We start from the raw sequence: 16,720 nt of genomic DNA on the forward strand, positions 1-16,720 counted from the left end.
ACCCTTCTATAATATTACGTTGTGACTGAGTCCTTTAATTGGCAAATTTACATGGCAAGAAATTCTCTAACCTCCTCAACTTTCTGTATATACTCTAGTTTTACTATTTGCCACCCAAAATGTTAAAGAGGCATAGGTGTATGTTTGAACTAAATCAAAGATAATTGTGAATTGCTTCTTGCCCTATGTCTTGCAAACTTCAGATTAAATGCAATAAGTACCAGAGGTCTGATATTATAATGCTTTTAACTGCCAAAAGAATACATCCAATTCTTTTGAATTTCCATAGATGCATTTTTACCTTTACAGCATTCAAAATAATAGGTTTCTTTATTTTTCAAAACTTTTTAAAAATCCTTATAAATTAATGTATTCTATGATATTCGATTTATTCTATGATAAATAATACAATTAAGTTAAGAACAATCTTTTTTATTTTTATTTTCGGAAATAATAGTGTAGATGTGAGTCATGAGTACTGCTTTAAGTTAAGAGGAACAATTAGAATATAATTGGACCAAAACATCTTTTAAATCATTCAAGTTTAATCAGTTCTGTCTAAATATGTAATTCAACTATGAAAAGAAATTTCATTATTTGGTTGTTCACAATATAACCCAAGCAATCACTGGAAACCCCAAAAAAACTCAGCAAATTGTGGCTACTGCTCAACAAGGTAGAAATAAGACACAAATATTTTGATTAATTAGAACGGAATGTTTTAAATAAGTGTTTGTATGAATGTTATTCATCTAATAATGGAATGGAGGATTCTAGAAGGAAACTGCTGGCTTAGCTTTGGATTTTGGATCATTTACTTTACGTACAGGAAGGGCTTTAGGGAAGAGATGGGCTATACCTCACAAGGATCGGGAAGAATGTGTTGAAAAACAACTGGCTCAATTCATCCAAAGACTAACCCTAACCCTAAACTAAAACTGGAAAGTGAGGGAGACCAATCATTTAGACCAAACTCCAAACATAATCCACAAGTCAACAATCAGACAGTGGGAAAGGAAGTGATGAGAAGGAAGAGACACTCGTGTATAAAACAGAGGACATAGAACACAAATGCAAGGTCAGCCATAATGAGCTTAGATGTCTTTACACTAATGCTCAAAATTTGGGTATCAAACAGGGAGAACTTGAAGTTCTGGTATTTTAAGGCAGATACGATATTGTTGCAATTACTGAAACTTGGTGGAATAGCACCCATGACTGGAATATGCTACTAGAAAGACAGAAAATGTTCGAAAGAAACAGGACCAACTAAAAAAGGGAAGGGGAGGAACTGCACTGTATGTAAAGAATTTGATCGATTTGATCACCTTGCAGTCCAAGAGACTCATAGGAGTCTTCTCCAGCACCATAGTTCAAAGGGCTCAATTCTTTGGTGTTCAGCCTTTCTTATGGTCCAACTTTCACAGCCATACAAACTTATTTAAATAACTTTTAATAATATTTAAGTCAGTTGGTGCTCCATTCAAAATCTAAGAAAGAAACACTTAGACTCCGTTAATTAGAGAAAAGATATCTTTTACTGGAAATCAAGTAGTAGCATCAAAGGAATTCTGAATCTGAGAAAATGAGCACGTAAATCACATATACAAAGTGATGGCAACATTCCCACCCACAATAGTTCAAACTGTCCATCCAATTAAAATTTGCATGTAATGTCATGTAGGCCTCTTCAGGTGGTGATGAGGCATCTGTCCGTTGACCTTGGCCTATTTTGATAAAGACGCGTGCTTGCGCATAGCATAGTAAAGAACCATAAACAAGAAACTTCCCCCCACAATTTATACAGTTTATTCTCTCAAATCTCCAGCTCACTTCCCATAACTATTTCACCCCTCCTCCCCCCGCATTACTTATCACAGCCGAAAGATGCAAAGCAAAGGAAGGAAATCTTGAAGGCTGACAATTTTTAGTATAGGGTTTGTTTTTATTAATCATAAAAACAGTAGAGATACTGAAAATATGAATAAATCCATAAATGATTTTTTTGTTACGCTACTGTTATTGTTACATGTTGATACTTATGTTTCTCTTTTGCTTTTTTCTAATAGCAAAAGGCAAAGGAGAAACAAACAGAAGTATCAACATGTAACAATAATAAAAAAAAAATATTATGTATTTATTTTTTTAGTATCTGTTTTGTTTTTATAATTAGTAAAAACCAAAACAGATACTAAAAAATATAAATAAATACATAAGGAAATTTTAAAAAGCAACTTACCAAAAATTAGGCAGGCAACTTGGCTAGCCAGCTACTCCAGGGTCCTCCTCAGTCTTCTTGGAGCTTGCTGTCGTGAGGACGGCTGGGTGGCCGGCCCGGAAGTCAGCACTCGACTGGGGCTAGCGGCAGCAGAAGAAGGTAGGCGACTGGTGGGGCTTGCTGCCTTTGCCTCCTCACTCACCAATTGGTGGTGTAAGGCCAGGCAGCAACAATGGAGGGCCGTGGGCAGCAGAAGATGGTGTCGGGTGAGGCAGGCAGCATCGGTGAGGGCAGTTGCAGTCCAGGACTCATTGTCAGGACTCAACTGGGGCTGGTGGTAGCAGCAGGTTGGAGACTGGGTTTTGCTTGGAGGTCTCACTCACCAATCCACGTCTTTGGTAACAGCGGCCATGGGAGGCAGTCCAGGCAAAGCAGGCAGTCCGGCAAGACAGGCATGCAGGCCTGGGAGGCAGTCCGGGCAAGCGAGAGTGGCTAGCAGCAGTGGTGACCTGGGCTTGATCAAGCAGGGTGGCAGAAGGCAGGTAGCGATGGCTGGCTGGTGCTGCTGCTGGTGCCGCTGGTGCTGGAAGCGATGGCAGCGGGCAGGAAAATGGGAAGCATAGCACACATGCACTGTAAGTAGTGACTAGGTGGGGCAGGCGGGAGAGAATTCCGTCAGTGATTGTCACGCATGCGCGCAATGTCGTGCATGCGCAATAATGACTGATTGGGCCAGGAACGGAGGAGTGGGTAGAGTGGGGCGGGCAGGGGAGAATGCCATCAGTGATTGTTGCACATGCACACAATGTCGCACATGCGCAATAATAACTGACTGGGCTGGGAACAGAGGAGCGGGGCCAGCCAGGGGACCGTTTTACCAGTTCTCCAAACTACCGGGGACCATAACAACCAGTTCTATAGAACTGGGCCGAACCGGTAGAATCCGACCCTTGAGTGACACGTCTTTAATTTCTCAGTTATAGTTCATATTTTGAGGAAAGCAAGTACATCTGGGCATTACTGCTATATGTATACATGTATATAATTTCAGTCTGTCCTATTAATATGGTTTGGAACAGAAAATATTATTGATTTTTGGTGTGTTTTATATAGTACAGGCTCCATTGATGGTGCTTTAAAAATATCTTAAAAGTAAACCTTGTGAGTTTAAATAGATGGTGTAACTGATAAAGGATTGGGAAAGCAAAATGGGGATAGAAAAAATAGAAATAAGAATGTAGCATGCATGCATTTTCCTTTCTCATTATAGATTAATGAGAAATTATTCTCTCACATTCACGCTTTATCACACACTTGTGCGACAAACTCTGCACTTTGACTGATGTTAGGCTTCCCTAAATGTGAGTAGTAAAAGTGTTCTGTCAACACTGATTCTATTGAAATGGACATGGCATGTGCTAGGCAGCACTTTGAGAATCAACTGGCATGCCTGCCTGCGTTCCAGGGAATGTGGTAAGCAGCTGCTTCTCTGAATTTGTTGTCAGGGCTTTGGGAATAAGTGAAGGTGAAAGAGAGGCTTAAGAGGGAGCCTGCGGCTAAAGACACAAAGCAATAAATCCCAGGTTGACTTTGGTTTTAGAGCAGAATTCTCTTTTTGGTGCAGCGTTGTACTAATGTGTGCTAAATTTATTTATCTGTGAGTTATTTGGAAATCCTTGTGCATTACTCTTATTAGGCTGATAGAAGTTAGTGATGCTGCTCTAAGCACTTCAATCCAGCTAATGATTATCTTCAGACATTTACTTTTCTCGTTTCTTGCTTATAGGAAGAAGATACACCTTCAATTCAAGAACTTGTGCATCAAATAGTAGAAGGTGAAATTTCCTTACTTGAAAGGCCAAAGACATATCTCAAACAATCCTTTAAACAAAGTATATGCAATAATATGGTACAAAAAAGCATTCTCAATTATCTGAATTATAATAATTATCATTTACCAATGTTTGCCTGGCCAGGAATAGTTTAAGCTAAACTATTAATGACTAAATATGTAACCATTTTTGCAATGAATATACAATTTAGCAAAGTGTTTAGGAGTAAAGTATAAATAATTAAGCTCTAACTTTTTATGACTAACCAATGGATAAGATAGAGCTTACCATATCCATGCTACTTGTACATGTTAAATAATTAAAAACAAAAACAAAACCACCAAACTGTACTGCTAGATAATGGTACATAACCACACATGCAGATATATTAAAACAATTAGAATCAAATAAAATTCTATTTATCTGATCTGAGGCCAACAACATCAATAATAAGATATGTCTCAGTAATACAGACTCAATGATTAAGTAAAATAAAGTGTTTTATTTCATCAACCTGACTCTGCTTCTAAATTTTGCTGCTTTTAAATCCTGCAGCCTCCTGGGCAGTGCTGGGGACTCCCTCCCAAGCAGAAATTGACAGATGGCTAGTGAGATTTGCATATTGCATTTTAGCTTTTTAATTGTTCATTCAAAATGCAAACTTTGTATCTCTCTGTCTTCCTGGACAGAAGGTACATTGTAGTAGGAGGAAGGTCAACTTTCTAATGTACTGGTTAGTGACCTGGCAGCTGCAGGGTTAACTCTCTTTCAAGGGGCAGCTCAGAAACTCTGACCAATTGCAGCTTAGCTGCAGAAAGCAGTGAATTGTTTCAACCAATAGGAAAGGGAAATCACCAAAGTAAGGAAAATAAAGTGAATAAAGTAACTTCTATGTATACCAAATGATGAAAATGAACTGGTATAGTCAGGTGCAGAACTAAAGAGTTATCAAGAATTCTGGCATAAACTGAAATCTTTTAAAAGAGACCAGGTATTAGTATGAAGAGATGGTCAAAGATGGAAGGTGGAGATTATAACACAAAGTCTATCTGGTATCTGCAGGCATTTTTCCACTAACTGCTGTTCTGTTCAGTTACAAAGGATAATCTTATACATATCCAGTCACAAAGCAATCCCATAACGTTAGTGGGGCTTATGAGAAATAGGATTATTTCTTGAATTATTATTTCTTATAATTATTTGTAATGTGAAAAGGTGTGTATTGTTTCATTTTAGCACTAAAACAGAAGTACACCGAAAGCTTTGGAAATGTAAACAAGGTTGCATATACAATTTAACAAATTGTACAGTTTATTTGTTTGATTTAAACAATTTCTCTGAACTTGCTATATCAGTGAGATCACAAAGCAGTGTACAATAAATTTAAAAATGAAACAAGTCAAAACTATTGAAATAGTTAAAATTTAATTTTTTTAAAAAACACAATTAAAAGAATACCTCAGCATATGGAGCGAAGTAAATTGGTCTAAAAGAGCATGGATAACTTTTCTTGAATTCAGACATAGTACCCAACTGCTGCATCAAAACTTTATACAAAACTCAACAAAAATTTGAATTCTCAGTTTGCACCTAAATCTGTCTTCATTAAAATTATTTAGCGATTCTTAAAAAATATGTTTTCATTAGAATTTTATTACAACATAAAATTATAAAGATGTAAACAAAAATAAGAAAAAGGAAAAAGAAAAGAAGTGGAAAAAGAGAAAAACACAAAAAGTTGACTTCCACCCTTGAAAATTATGTACTAATTCCAAAGGATGGCTTCTAATGTGCGAGATATCTTATAATTTGAGGTATTGATTCAAACTGTTCAATTTGCTAGGAAAAAAAATAATTTTCCTTGTCTAAGGAATTTTTCCACTTAGACCTGGAGATGATTGAAAATGAATTACAAAATAGTTTTAATATTTTTTTTCAAAATTACATAGATTTAAATAAAAAGTAATTGGTCTGTGTTCGAAATTAAATCAAGAAGTAAATGACAAAAAAAGGTTTTCTCAATATAGTTAAGGTTTAGCTTTTAGAAGTCCATAAAATAATTAAATAGTAAAAATAAAACATTGGAAATTATAAGAAATTGTGATACTGAGGTATTAGATCAAGAAAAACTGATTATTTTACTTGACAACATCTGCATTTTGAGCTTTCCATGATCTTTTTTCTGAAATTATAACTTATATTTGTAAAATGGATATTTTCTTCATTTTAATACTATGCTGATGACTTCTTCGGTTTTCTGTTTGCTGTCTTCTTTTCCTAAATTGGCAAAAATAACAAGATGCTAATTCCTTAAGAGTTCAATAGCGTTTGTTCCTTTTGTAATAAAAACGTCATTTTTGTTTGAATAAACGATATTTACTAAAATGGAATTTATTCTATTGCTTTAAATTTTTCAAAAGTGTTACATCCCTAGTAGTCCATTTTTATTCAGTAGAACATACTTCTCTGTATTCAGTTGAGTTTGGGGTGGGTGTACGAAGAGAATTTCTGCTTGCATTACTTTGGCTTCTTAGACTTAGGTAATTGTGATTTCGAGCTGGAGTGATAGTAAAATGCTTACTATCTACTGAAAGAGTATCTTATTTTTTTTCAGAAGAAACTTTCTCTTGCTTGTTGTTCCCTATTCTCTGTAAGTTTTTTGTAATATGCTTTTTGGTCTTTGTGCACATAAAAAAACCTCTGTCATTATTAAGTTGACATAATGGGCCAATTGTACATCATCTGGGTATGCCTGTCATGAAGCTTCTGAGCTTCTCCAGAGTGTGTGGAGGAGTGCTTGGTGTGTTGACTTATCAGTCCTGCTTCACCATCATATTCTTCCTAGAGTTAGTATCTTCTCCTTTTATCTAGTCCTCAAATGCTTCTTGTCTATTAGTTCCAGTATTTTCAGTACAGTGCCATGGGCCCCATTGTGCTCACTGAGGTTCTTGCCAGGGTATTTATCTCATATTTGTGGTCAAAGAAAAATATCAATTTATTTAAATTGGGAGGAAATATCCCAATTAAATATAACTGGAAAATTAGAATTCCACTGCAGCAAGGATTCTCCTTTAGTAGGAAGCAACACTCTCCTACCAAACATCAACTGAGGATCAAATCAAATCAAACTTTATTGTCAGAGTACAACATGTGTACAATGAGATTGGCTGAGTCTCCCTTCGTGCAACCCGCCAACACAACTCACAGTGAAGACAAAAAAGATAAATCCCTAACCCAGTGACTTCTACTAATAAACACACTATTTTATTGCACCATATGAACTTATTGCACAGCGTGCCAGCCCCACAAGTCTATCATACTATGTTGACATGAAGTTACTTTCCATTCAGGAGTCTGACAGCCCACAGGTAGAAGCTGTTCTTCAGCCTGTTGGTTCAGATGGCTATGTTTCTATATCTTCTGCCTGATGGTAGAAGAGTGAAGAAATGCGACCAGGGTGTGAATCGTCCCTGAGAATTTTTCTCACTCTTCTAAGGCAGGGAGCCCTAGCAATGTCATCTAGTGGTATCGGGGCAGCCTACGGTGTTTTGTGCTATGCTCACCACCCTCTGTAGTGTCTTTCCATCCGCGACTGTCAAGCCAGCATACCATACCATAATGCAATGTGAGAGGACATTTTCTATAGTGGACCAGTAAAAGGAGGTAATCAGTTGTTGTTCCACTTTGTTCTTTTGCAAGACCCTAAGGAAGTGGAGTCTCTGTTGGGCCTTTCCAGCCACCTGGGTTGTGTTGATTTTCCAGGTGAGATCTTCACTGAGGTAGACTCCTAGGAATTTAAAGGAGGAAACTCTCTCCACACAGCCCCCCTCGATGTAAAGTGGTCTTCTCTCTTCTTCCAGAAGTCTAACACCATCTCCTTGTCTTGCTGATGTTCAGGTGCAAGTTGTTTTCTAGGCACCAAGAGGATCGTTTTTGAACTTCCCCCCTGTATACTTGTTTTGTCTCCACGTGTAATGAGACCCAATATGGTGGTATCATCTGCGAACTTAATGATCACAGTGGATGGGTTACAATCGTGTGTACAATGAATGCAGGTAGGGACTGAGCTCGCAGCCCTGTGGGGAGCCAGTGCCAAGCTTCAGGGAGGTGGATGTGACAGACCCAACCTTCACTGTTTGTGGCCGGAAAGTCAGAAAGTCTTTGATCCACCCACAGATGGAAGATGAAAACTCCAAGTCAGTCAGCTTTTCGATAAGGATGCTCAGCAGGATAGTATTAAAGGCTGAGCTGTAGCCAATGAAAAGCATCCTGATATAGTTTCCGGGTTTCTCCAGATGGGTCGCTACAGAATGGAAGGTAGTAGCTACCTCTAGGGGGGAACATCACATGTATACACATGCTATTTTCAACGGGAGAAGGCTTTAAATGGTAGAACTGTTGTATATAATAGGTAAAAGTGAGTCAGTGTAGTATAGTGGTTAAAATTCTGGAGTAAGACTATGTAGATCGAGGCTCTAGTTCTCCTGTAGTATGAAAGCCAACTGGGTGACCTTGAACAAATCATTTTCTCTCATTCCAAATTAGGGTCATGGTCAGTCTGCAAGAAACTGATTTGAAAACCCTTCATTACATCAAGCAAAATCAAAACATTGATAAAGCTTTGTTATAAGAAGTAGGCAAGCATAATGCAAAAACATGCAGGATAGACACTAACAATATAAATAATTGTTTTTCAAACTTGGCAACTTTAAGACGTTTGGACTTCAACTTCTAGAATTCCCCAGCCAACATGCAAGCTAGAAGCTTCTGGGAATTGAGTTCTATAAATCATAAAATTGCTAAAGTTGAGAAATACTGATATAAATAAACAATAGTACAGAATAATTATTGGAAAGCCAGAGATGATCTTGAAAGGGTTATAAGGGGGCAGTTACAAAAGACCAAGAAATCAAGAGAACCCCTAGAAACTTAAAATGACTTCACCGTAACTATCTGAATATAAGAATGAGTGAAGGACAGAGTCAGGTTTCAAGATTGAAGTTAGACCCTATCAGGAAACAGATTCCACAGGAATGCTGAAACTTTATTGGTGTAGGTTGTAGGCATGAAACAGAATCTTGAAGGAGGATTTTAGGGTTTTTTTAACCCTTCCCACTCTAAGTTTGTCTTTCTGAATGTATGTATTTCACTGTGCTTCATTGGCTGGATTTCTACATTAAGCTTCATCGGTCACTAAATTATTCTTACATTTTGGGTTTGCATGATCTATTAAAGTTCACCAAATGAACTATTAAATGCTTAACTACAAAAAAGACAGAACAAAAACTAAGAGTTAGACTTTTTTATTGACCTGCTCAATGCCATCTTCAAATTAGTCTTTCACTCTTTTACTCTGTGTGCCCCTCTTTGCCTACCTGATCTTTATGTCTATCTGTGGCCCTTGGTCATTTGTCATTATATGCAAAGTAATTGCACATTCAGTTAGGCTTCCATAAAGGGAACTAAGCTCCATAGAGGCAATAAAGAGATCTTCCCTTGAATACAGTCCCTCAATTTCTAAGAGGTATACAGTGGAAGCATTCTTCACTTTTAGTGGTTGACCTGTCCATTATTTTATCAGCAGCAATAATCTTTCACATGGTCCTTTTAAAAAATGTCACAATTATGTTTTATGCTTGATTTAATCAATCTTAAATGAAGATCTTCACAAAAGAATTGTGGTGGGTTAAAGATCCGTCCTTTTCAGTTTTCCATTCCAGTATCATGTAGCAGTCCAGGTGTCCACAAGAAGAACATAAACACACCTTCCCAATCAATCTTCAAAACAATACCTACTGAGAATCCAACTGGAGGTAATACATAGCTATTGTTAAAAGTGCCTATTAACAGCAAATTATTCTAATAAATTATTCTAATAAACTTGCAAAGATAAGCAGATTTATAGTTATTGCTGTATCTAGGATATTTCACAGAATAACTATCCATGCATTGTTAGAAAATATGCTATATGAACTTAATTTATCACAGAGTTTTATTTAAAGGTGGTATATTTTAATATTCAAGTCTTTTTTACACTGTGGATTTTGTTTTAGAGTTTTTTGTATGTTTTTTCTGTTTTTCAACTGTAAGCTTCCCAGAATAATGTGGGAGTCAGTAGGCTCTAAATCCAATACATGAATGAATGTATAAATAAAATGCTTTAATATACACAGAACATTTTCCATATCTACTTTCTTCTCGGTGCAGGCAACTATTCTTTTGTTCCTATTAATTGCTTAATTATTTTGTGAAGGCAAAAATAGCTGCTCAATTCTCACTCTAGAACACTAACAAGCAGGTAAAAGTAACTCCAGTACAGAGCCTTATTCATTTATTTAATCAGTTGATATAGCTGCTCAATCAACATGCAGCTCAGGGAAGTTTACAGAATTGAAAAGAGCAAAGGCATTCAAATTCAGTAAAACATATTGCACAGAAAGCACTTTCAGTCAACCAAAGACAACTAAAACTGATCAAAATCAGTCAAGACCAGCATAAAAACTCCCAACCTGGTGGAAAGAAGGTCTCTGTGCTCCCCTCCCAAGTCAGGCCTAATGCTTAAGAGGGCTGTGCATGCTTCAAAACTATTTTGGAGTTTTTAAGACTTCACGTGAGCACAGCATTTGGGGAAAAAAAAGATGCATCTGGTTTAAAAGGTCAAATGCATTAATATGATTTTTAAAGCAGCTGCATTTTTATCAAAATTTCAGGCCGATGCAGAAACCTGAAAAAAGATGGATTGCTTTATTTAGTAGCAATGAGGTGCTGTGCACAAGAACAAAAGCATTTTTTCAAATCTTCAAAAGGAAGAATAATTATTAACACTTAATCATTTGTTTTGTAATAGCTTCATTAAACAACCACTGCTAAGCTATTTAGCAATTTCCTGGATTCTTAAATCACATGCGCTCACAAATTAATTTTGTGAACAACAAAAAACACGCATTCTGTAATGTTCATTCTCTAAGAGCTTACATGAGACAATTCCCTTATGGGATGGGTTTTTAGCAGTACTGAGGTCAGATTTAGCTACATTCAGTGAAAGAATCTTTCCCCACTGCTGAGTTAAAAGTTCTATCCACACATTCCTGAATCATTAGAAACCATTTTGGCATGTAATTTGCTGTTTTCATTGTTGATTTCAATTTTGGTCTGTTTCAAGTCAGCACAATAGTCAGACTTGAGGTCAATGATAAAACCAAAAGTAAGACTGTGCATCAAGCTGCCTAGGGACAATGCCAGAATGAGGGCACTAATACCAATGCAGCTAAGTGATGGGCTGCCTGCTAAAATAAAGCCAGGTCATGGCACACACTTGAAAGTATATCAGGAAGCCTATAATTGTGGAGTCTGTCTAGCAAGAGCAAGGAATGCTTATCTACAGGAAATATGCATGTGTAAAGCTTGTAACAATTCTGGGTAGTTAGAAAGCTGATAAAAGTAGCAAACAACTTGAAGGCCTCAGCTAGAAGTTAGGAATAGAGATGGCCTGGAGCAAATAAAATGTGTATTAGATAACTCCTGGGGCATTCATTAGCCAAGTCTTAGGAATAGGGGCAGTTGGGGACAATAGAACAAATTATAGAACTATTACTAAAATGTTTATTAGATGATATTTCTTATTACCTCACCTTGTCCCACCCTCTCCTTTAGTGAAAATGTATAAAGCTTACTTAATCCTTTGTTCTTAGCATTTTGGGCAGGAGTCCTTTTTCTTGGAGTACTCCAATAAAAAGCAATCAGAAAACCTACACCTCGTGTCTGGTGTCTATCGTTGGCTTCGGCTTCAGGCTCAGACCCAAATCGGGGACAACATACGGGTGACTTAAGCCTATCATATTGATGAGCTCGCAGCAAAATTAAGATCAACCATGAGTGCAGGGAGGAAGAAAAAAAATATTGCCAGGACTTGTCTAATTGTATGTTGTACTATAGAGCAAGACAGAAAAGGGCCTGGCAATTTGCATTTTGTAAGAAAAGCCCATTTTATACCACTTTTCCAACTGGAGTAGTGCAGTGGATTGGATTTGGTTTCTGTTTGCCAGTACCCGCAAGGCTGGAATCTAAAGATTTAGCCTTAGAGTGATCCCCGGGTAGATTGGGATTGGGATTGTGGGGATATGGGAAGCAGAACTGCAAAATGCCTTTCTGAAAAGAGGTCACAGGTCACAAATGTAGCCAATCTTTCCCAACTGTGAACCTCCAACTATAAATCTTCTCCAACTCTGGCACAGAATCAGCTCCTGAGGTGCTTGGAAGGGCTCATACGCTCTTCCTTCTCAGCAAGTAAGAAGGAAAGATCGGAAGACGTAAAACAGGCTTATATTATTTTCCGACTTGGGGGGGAGGGGCAAAAGAAGAGAAAGGAGGCGGGCTGAGGGCAGAGCTGGGAGTGGGCTCAGTCATGTGTGAAAAGCTGTTGATTGTTTTAGTTGAGGAAAGAGATGATAAGGCCGGATAAAGTGTGCTTCGCCCATGAGGGAGGAGGAGGAGGAGGAGGGACCGCAGCTGTATGCTAATGGGAGACGAAGCGACGGCCTCCCTCATTAAGTAGAGAGGAGGCAGGGAAGGCACACATCGCTGAGCAAACACATTTGCGCCGGACAAATGAAACACGCGCGCCCTTGACGCACCGCACTCCCGCACACGCCGCCACAGAGCAAAGGACAAAGAGCCCGCGAAGTAGAGGGCCAGGGATTTGGGAGGGGCGCCCAAAGCCTCGCTGCATCTCCTGCCGCGGGGGCGGGCAGCTGGCGCCTGACCTTTCCGCTGCAATTGCCTGTAACTGCCTGTCTCTAAGCAGCTTCGCTCGAAAGTTAGCGCCGTGGTGGCTTGAGCTGCAACTTCACCAGCCCTCCCCGGCCCCTTCTGGGCGAGGTTCTTTCAGGTTTCTCGAAATAGTTTCTTCAGGCTGAAAAGGGCGATGGAAATAAAGTTCCGCCTTTCGGGAAAGTCTTGGCTCCGGCTTCGTTGAGGCGGGAAATTCGGCCCAATGTATTTGCCTGCGGCCAACTGGGCCGTTTCTTCTCCTTATCTTCAGGACGCTTGACTCTGGCCCTTCCGGAGGGTTTCAACCTCATCCGCCGCCTCGGTTCACCTAAATTGCAGCGGGACCCAAGTTAGTCCCGGCATTCAATGGGCGGACGTGAAAATGGAACAAGAGAAAATAGAAGATCTCGTCCTCCCTCCCTCCGTTTCATGGGTTTTGTTTTTTTTTCTTGTTTTCCTTCTTTCAAAGCCCCCCCCCCCTTCTTTAAGGCGTAATTATTTAAACGGGAGATCCGTGGCAGCTTTATGCTAATAATGCCGAACAAAGCGGGGGGAGGGGGTGACAAGCGAGGGAGGGCGCGCAGCTTAGAAGGAGAATAAAGGCCGAAGCCGGGCACAGGGAGGCGGGCGGAGGACATTCGCGTGTCTCTCGCGTGTCCCTCGGGCTGGCACAACAATCGCTAATTCCTGTGAACACAAAGGCCTCTCTCCCGAGGCCTTGCTTGGCCCGGGTCAAATAGTACTCAGCAAGGCCACCATTGTTTCCACCGCGCAGGGAGTAAGAGCAGTGGTTCCAAAGCCGAGGAAGGTGCACGACCAGCCCGCTGGAGAACAGCAGGGAGGAGGAGGAGGAGGCGGTGGAGGAGAGAAAAGAAGAAGAAGGCTGCTCAGATCGAGGGGTGGGCAAATGCGGCCTTCCAAATCTACCCAGCGAGGTGCTGCTGCCCGTCAATCTGTACTGCATGGTTTCTTTCCCGAGCCGAAAAACTATCGGAAGGCTGCTTCCCACTACACATAGATGTTGCTTGCATTTGTTTCTTTCTTTAGCACATGTAATACAAATATTCAGTGTGACGAACAAGGTAATGACTCTTTTCGATTTCTGAGGTGGATTGTAATTAAACTCAACAGAGCAGCCCAACTGGCAGTCAATGGGTAGGTAAGAGGGGTTGTGAGGAGGGTCGGGAGAATACTTTCCCATTTTACCATCTTCCATTCATTAGGCAACTTTTCAGAAAAGTTTTGTACTTTAAATTATCCTCGGCCTGAACCCATATTAAGGAGAATGGTGGATATCTTTCCATCCAGCAGGTGGATCTTGATGGAAAGGGAAACAAAGCCAGGGAATCAACCTGGGAATTCTCCTTCAATTGCTTGGGTTACAACAATGAGGAAGAGCAAGGCCATTTGCCAACCTCATTACTATGGCAGAACAAGGTCTGGCAACATGAGGAAGCAAAATTTATACCAGCAAATTTTCCGATCCTAACGTATTGATGGAGAACAGTTTAACTTGGCTGTCAGGAACAATGTAGAGATAGAAGTCATTAGCAATTATTTGCACTATATTTTAAAGTGAATGAAAATACTAAGCTAAACTTCTTGCAAAGCAAGAATAGTGGGAATAATGAGCATTTAGAGATAGATTGATCCTCGGCCATTGAACAAATGTTTCCCTTGACTTAAATGGAAGACTAACTCAAATATGCCACTTAGTTTATATTAACTCTACTAAGTGCCTTCCTATCGAGTTGTCAGTCTCAGCTTCAGTTAAATTCTTATGCTTATGTGCATGAAATCTTTTTCACTTTTCAAGCTCCTTCATAATAATGGCCATTTCTTTTCTACTGATTTAACCAACTCTTATTGTGGCAATTTAATCCTGTCCTCATTACTGATGTATCAACATAGTGATGAAGTCATAAAGCTCTCACATATGTCTGATGCTGGAAACAAGATAGGAACAGCATGGTTGGACAGAACGTAGGAGATGCCAGGACATTCTGATGCTGATGTCAATTTTAAGTGAAGAAAAAATCAAATGCAATACATGACCCATAAATTGTTTATTGCCATCATGCTGGAGGTGGCAGAGACATTTGGGATATGGTAGAGAATCCTAGTCTATCCCATTTTAATGTTTGTACTACACACCAGACCTGTTTCAGTCCTGTTTAACCAGTGCTCAGAAAACTAACCCCCAAGGATCAGCATGAACATGATGTATAACTAGTACAACTTTAGTCATTTTTTCTCTCATAGCTTCTTTTTCAGGCTGCAAGAAAGCCAAGGCAACGTTTCCCCCCTGCTAAACCAAACACTTCCCATTTTGATAGGAATCAGTCATAAAGTCTGCTGCAATAGGACCACAATCAGACCACAGCTAGAGTAACTCTCTCTTAGCTAGAGAGTTTATAGGCTGCAAATCTTGTGTGTGCACTAAGAAATGGGCAAATAAAGAAAATGCCAAGAACCTAAACATTTACAGCCTCCTCTATTGTAAAGGACTTTGTGGCATTAAATAATATTTTGACTCCAATTAGTCAGCAACGCCAGTTGGCCATAATGCTGGAAGGTAAGCATAGTAGACCAGATTTATGTCTTGATGAACATTCGGATGAAACACTGCCCGTCTGATTTCCTAGTACTTCTAAAAATAAGAGCCAGAAGCCTTAAAAATGGCAACAATTCTGGAAAGGAGCTTAGATTCCTGGCTTCCTAGGAGATTTATTGAGCTCCTATACATGATTCGTTTTCACAAAGAGTATGATTTGTGCAGGTATGATTTTTTTTAAGGCATATGATGCTAGCAAGGGGAAATTCATGTAAGAAATGAGAAGAGAAAAATCTAGTCTGCTCTGCCCCCTTCAGTGGAGTGCCTTGGTGATTGAAGGAAAGCCTTCAAATGGCACCAATCTTTATATGTACTCAGAGACAATATTTTCTGACTTAAGGATCCCAAGTGCTGAAACTAGTCTTTTCTGGTTAATTCTACTATCCCCATTTGAATAACCCACAAGTAAGCAATTTAGCTAAAAGTTGTCAGTGACTCATTTAATAATATCTGGGTTCAAACAACACACTAAGGCTGAAGTGGTGTTGGATAGTGTGTTCTTCAATATATTGCTGGAAATTATGATTGTCTTAAGCATATTAAATGATCCACAGTACTGTATCATATTAAGCTACATTTTAGTTGTTTCAGCACAGCATGTGTTATAATCACATCTGTTGCATTTAGTTAACCTGGTTTGGTGCCAATTGCACTGTGTGGATCCAGCCAACCAATATTTCTTTTAACATTTGGTTTGCAATGTACTGTAAATCTTCCATTAATGAGAGAGTGATTGATTCAAGCTAAGCTCAGAACACTTCACGGTCCAATAATATACAGGTTTATTTAAGGCTGGCTGAGTCCAAATGATGCTTAATTTCCAGGTAAATTGATTTAGAAAGTCTCATTTATTTTAGCGGGAGAAAGAGAAAATTTAGTATTTATCACTGGAATGCTTTGTGGTGGATTCTATTCTTTCTTAATCATGTATACATAGCTCAACCTGGCGCTTCTTATGTTTAGCCCAAATTGATGGGATCTACATTCCAATACACAAGACTCCACCAAGCTTTTTCCCATTAGTGACTAACATTATCTTTAGCATTATTTCACAGCATCACTGTGGCATCCAGAAGCCCATTCTCAAGGTTATTGCATCGTTGGATGAGCTGGAAGGTGTCATAAATCACTACTGGGAATCACTTTTTGTTTAGATATTTTGGTGGCCTTTGTGCTTGACTGGAATGGCACAGAAAACACATTTTTTTCATCTTCTAAGATTCTGGTGTCTTAAAAGCCTTAGAAATCAGCAGAATTTTACTCCATAAATAGATAATTTGGGAAGTA

General features: G+C 39.0%; 1 protein-coding gene across 2 annotated transcripts in view; it reads left to right on the forward strand.

Annotated features, from left to right (window-relative positions):
- The window catches only part of CFAP61 (cilia and flagella associated protein 61), a 127,212-nt gene extending 120,721 nt beyond the window's left edge, over window positions 1-6,491 (forward strand). Inside the window, exon 27 of one of the 2 annotated variants that reach the window (XM_087930638.1) lies at window positions 4,005-6,491. In XM_087930638.1, the coding sequence (XP_087786764.1) occupies window positions 4,005-4,205 (201 nt within the window). In that variant the 3' untranslated portion in view covers window positions 4,206-6,491. The remainder of the gene's footprint in view (window positions 1-4,004) is intronic. The other variant, XM_087930637.1, reaches the window with a different exon arrangement.
- Window positions 6,492-16,720: the final 10,229 nt, after the last annotated feature.

The sequence above is a fragment of the Pseudonaja textilis genome, chromosome 3 (genome assembly GCF_049901715.1).
Source record: "Pseudonaja textilis isolate UNSWEBS1 chromosome 3, rPseTex1.2, whole genome shotgun sequence".
NCBI classification, from domain to species: domain Eukaryota; kingdom Metazoa; phylum Chordata; class Lepidosauria; order Squamata; family Elapidae; genus Pseudonaja; species Pseudonaja textilis.